At 37.2% G+C, this 3414-nt stretch overlaps 1 protein-coding gene across 1 annotated transcript in view; it reads right to left on the bottom strand.

The window, feature by feature from the left end:
* Window positions 1–280: 280 nt before the first annotated feature.
* Window positions 281–3414, bottom strand: part of LOC101864602 (cadherin-23) — a gene marked incomplete in the record, with an annotated part of 96643 nt that continues 93509 nt past the window's right edge. Inside the window, 2 exon segments of the mRNA XM_035968692.1 lie at window positions 281–364; window positions 2619–2639. Of these exon segments, the coding sequence (XP_035824585.1) occupies window positions 2621–2639 (19 nt within the window).

The raw sequence follows: 3414 nt of genomic DNA on the forward strand, positions 1-3414 counted from the left end.
GGAATACGGAGCGTACGGTGGAGGGTCAGCGTTCTGGACAGAGCCCCCTGCCGACTGTTCCTCCATCCCACTGTCTCTACGACTGCTGCTGCTCGTGCCTACTTCGATGTCATCAGTTTCACTCTTCTTAGGCAAGACAGCAATACCCACTTCCTCCTCGTCCTCATCTTCAATCAGGTCATCTAAGTCCTGCCCCTCAAGCTCTGCATCATGCTGAGAGATGACCGCTGACAGATATGCTTCTGACTTAAGGGCCTGTGCAGCAATACGTGGATCAATTTCTGGGGCTGTTATTGCCATGGTCACTTCCTGTTCGTCAAATGTACTCTCACTCATGAAGGCATTCTCGTCCAGGGAGTTCAGACTGGAAAGGAAATAAAAATAGTTGACATAAAGGCTTCAGATCAAAAAGGACAAAGCAATTCTGTTTTCAAAGAAAACATTTGTTGTGAATACAACCCGTTTTCATGTTATTGTTGAATATCACCTGAGATAAATCATTCTAAATTTATCTCCTTTCCATCAAACAAACAAAAAATTATATTCAGTCTCTATTTTAAACAATTTTTAAGCTGACTATCTTGCTTTTAAAAGTGAGGTACTTTTAAAAGTGAGTCACTTTATCACAAGTTCTAAAAAATTCAAGATTTCCCCCAAAATTATTATAATAAAATAATGCAACTTGAGACTGATATCTATGAATTTTAATAGTCCTTTAAAGTAAATATGTTATTGAAAAATAGCACTAATAAGGCATGACCACAGGTCAAGAATAAAACACTAATCCTACACTCCAACACATTGAAAACATTCTAGTTTTATTTTCAATGTTCTTTTATTTGAAAGACCAAACAAGTATCTTGAAACACCTGTTGTTTTGCCAAGATCCTCGACATGGAAAAACAAAATAACATTTAAAAGCAAATCCAAATTAAGCCTCATATAATATATTTCAAACAATTCCTTTTTTCCGGTTCTATGTTTCACATTTTGAGCATGTATCAAAAATCTAAAATAAATAAGAAATGAATCCAATGTAATATGATGAAGATTAAACACAGTTAACAGTACATTTGGACAAAGTTAGTAAAAAGTTCTTTGCAGTGTCAGCTGAACGTCTCCAAGTACTTTAAGTAAATGAAGTTGTGGTGTAAAAAGTAAAGGCTGATAAACACCCCATTATCAGTGAACTCTTTACTCATTATATAATATAGAAATCGTTACCCGAGATAAACTGTGGTGTTGACTACAAGCACAAATTCACTTTGTGAAGATGGAAAGCTAGAGAATTTTTTTCTCTAAAAAAGATTGAAAGTAAAGATGTACAAAACTTATTGATTTTTTCCCCAAAATAGTGATGATGACAGCAAAAAAGGTAACATTTTACATACAGGTGTATACATGAGAGTGCAACCAGGCCCTCTCAACATACACAACAGGTCACTTCCAAGGCAAAGCTCTTTCGAAAGAAGGAAGAATAAAGAAAATCAGGTTGATCTTCATTACTTTTATGCCACTATTTTTTATTGTAGGGGATGTACCTCCTACAGATGAGCAGTGTCTCTTCAGTGCTCCTCAACCCACTAAAGGTCTCTCTCCAGTCCGACTCTCAAAAGAATTTTCCTGCATCTACTAATAATAGGCCCTTTCCCAGAAACTAAGCGTGCAACTGTGTGGTCTTAGGAGGCAAAAAAAAAAGAGTTCTGAGTTGTGACTATTAATTAGTACTTTTGGGTTATGATGGGATGGCAAAGAGTGGGAAAAGAAGAAAGTGGATGGTGAATGAAGAGAAGCAAGAGGCAGTGATCGATATGCCTGTCAAGAATTAATGCGCCAATTAGCATTTTAGGGCCATGCTGTAAGTATTAGAGTTCATTAACTCACGTCAAAGCCCAAAATATAAAGAATTCAAACATACTTTAAAAATTAAAGAAAGGTGCTTCTTTTTGCCCTTTAGAATGATGAAAAAACATGCGAACTCAAATTATAATTACATTTTCATGTTGCAAATGACAAGGCCTATCATGTGTTTGAGGGTGTGCAACCATACAATAAAATATAGATCTATTGTGAGAGAGTTTGAGAATGTGTGTCTGTGTATACACACGCAGAAACACAGACACACACACACACACACACACGCGCACACACACACACACACGCGCGCGCGAGCATTATTGTTTGAAAATAGTAGTACCTTCATATAGATGCCAGAGTCATAAAGTACAGAGTGTTCTGCTACAGTGACAACAATTTTGGGTTTGTTTTTTTAAGAAAGTTTTTTTTCTACCCTCTCAATGGACATAAAATAAAGATTTCGCGAACAAAGGCAAAGAAAATTATTTAAACATTCCTTCCTTTCACTTACTCAAATTCCTTGTGACAGAAGAAAGAACAACGAGATGAAAGCAGCACAATCTCACAGATCAGAGAAAATTGAGAGTGTCGATAAGCGAGATTTGCAGCCATTATTTTCAGGTTCTCAAGTGAAACTTAAAGAGCTCATAAATCATATGTTATGTGTTACAATACGAAAGATAATTCTCAGTATTTTGTTTAAAATCACAAGGGTATTTTGGTTCTGTTAAAACAGTGCAAAATCATGGCACACATCTCACCTTCAGGCAGCGGTTGTGTTCCTGTGTTATGCATGCAAAATACAGAAAAGTTCAAAACATCTCTTATAAACTATGTAATTCTGTGTACGCAATGAATTTCATTCCTACATAATACGTAATGAGACTCACCACAGATTCATGAACTAAGAGGGGGATGATCCCATGCAAAAGGAAGTAAAAGTGCCAACATTTTAAGATCTAGAAGACAAAAAAAAGGCTTTTCCTGGGATTCCCATTATGAAAAGCAAGCGATGGGAGGAGGAGCAGGGTAAAATCAGCAAAAGAAGTCAGCAATTAGGATTGACCACACCCTGGAAATACCATAAATGTCTAAGCCTGTGTTCCACATGCACTGGAAAGACTGAATTATTTCCACCAAAGACTAGACTACTACTTACAAGAATAACTACTTCAGCAGTCTTATCGGATCTTTCAACAAGACCTGCATTGGCAAAGGAAAGTGAACCCAGTCATAGAATAGAATCAACTCTATGAAACTCGTTCCTTCAGCCTGAGGAACTTATTCTTTGTGTGTGTGTGTTGACCGAGGGTCATGTGGTATGAGTTCCCTTGGCGCTCATATGACCTTACTAAAACAAGTAAAGGGATGATCTGACCTATATTGTAGATCAAATAATGGTAGGCCTATACTTTGGGATCTTCTACAATTTACCAATTTAACTCCTAACTGTGCATTCACTGCCACTTTGTAACAAAAATCGTATGGGAATGGAAAGCTTCATTCTTTGCCAGTAATTACATGTTCTATCTCTATCCCTCCCCCCCCCCCCCCCCC

Source organism: Aplysia californica, unplaced genomic scaffold, assembly GCF_000002075.1.
Source record: "Aplysia californica isolate F4 #8 unplaced genomic scaffold, AplCal3.0 scaffold00076, whole genome shotgun sequence".
Classification (NCBI taxonomy): domain Eukaryota; kingdom Metazoa; phylum Mollusca; class Gastropoda; order Aplysiida; family Aplysiidae; genus Aplysia; species Aplysia californica.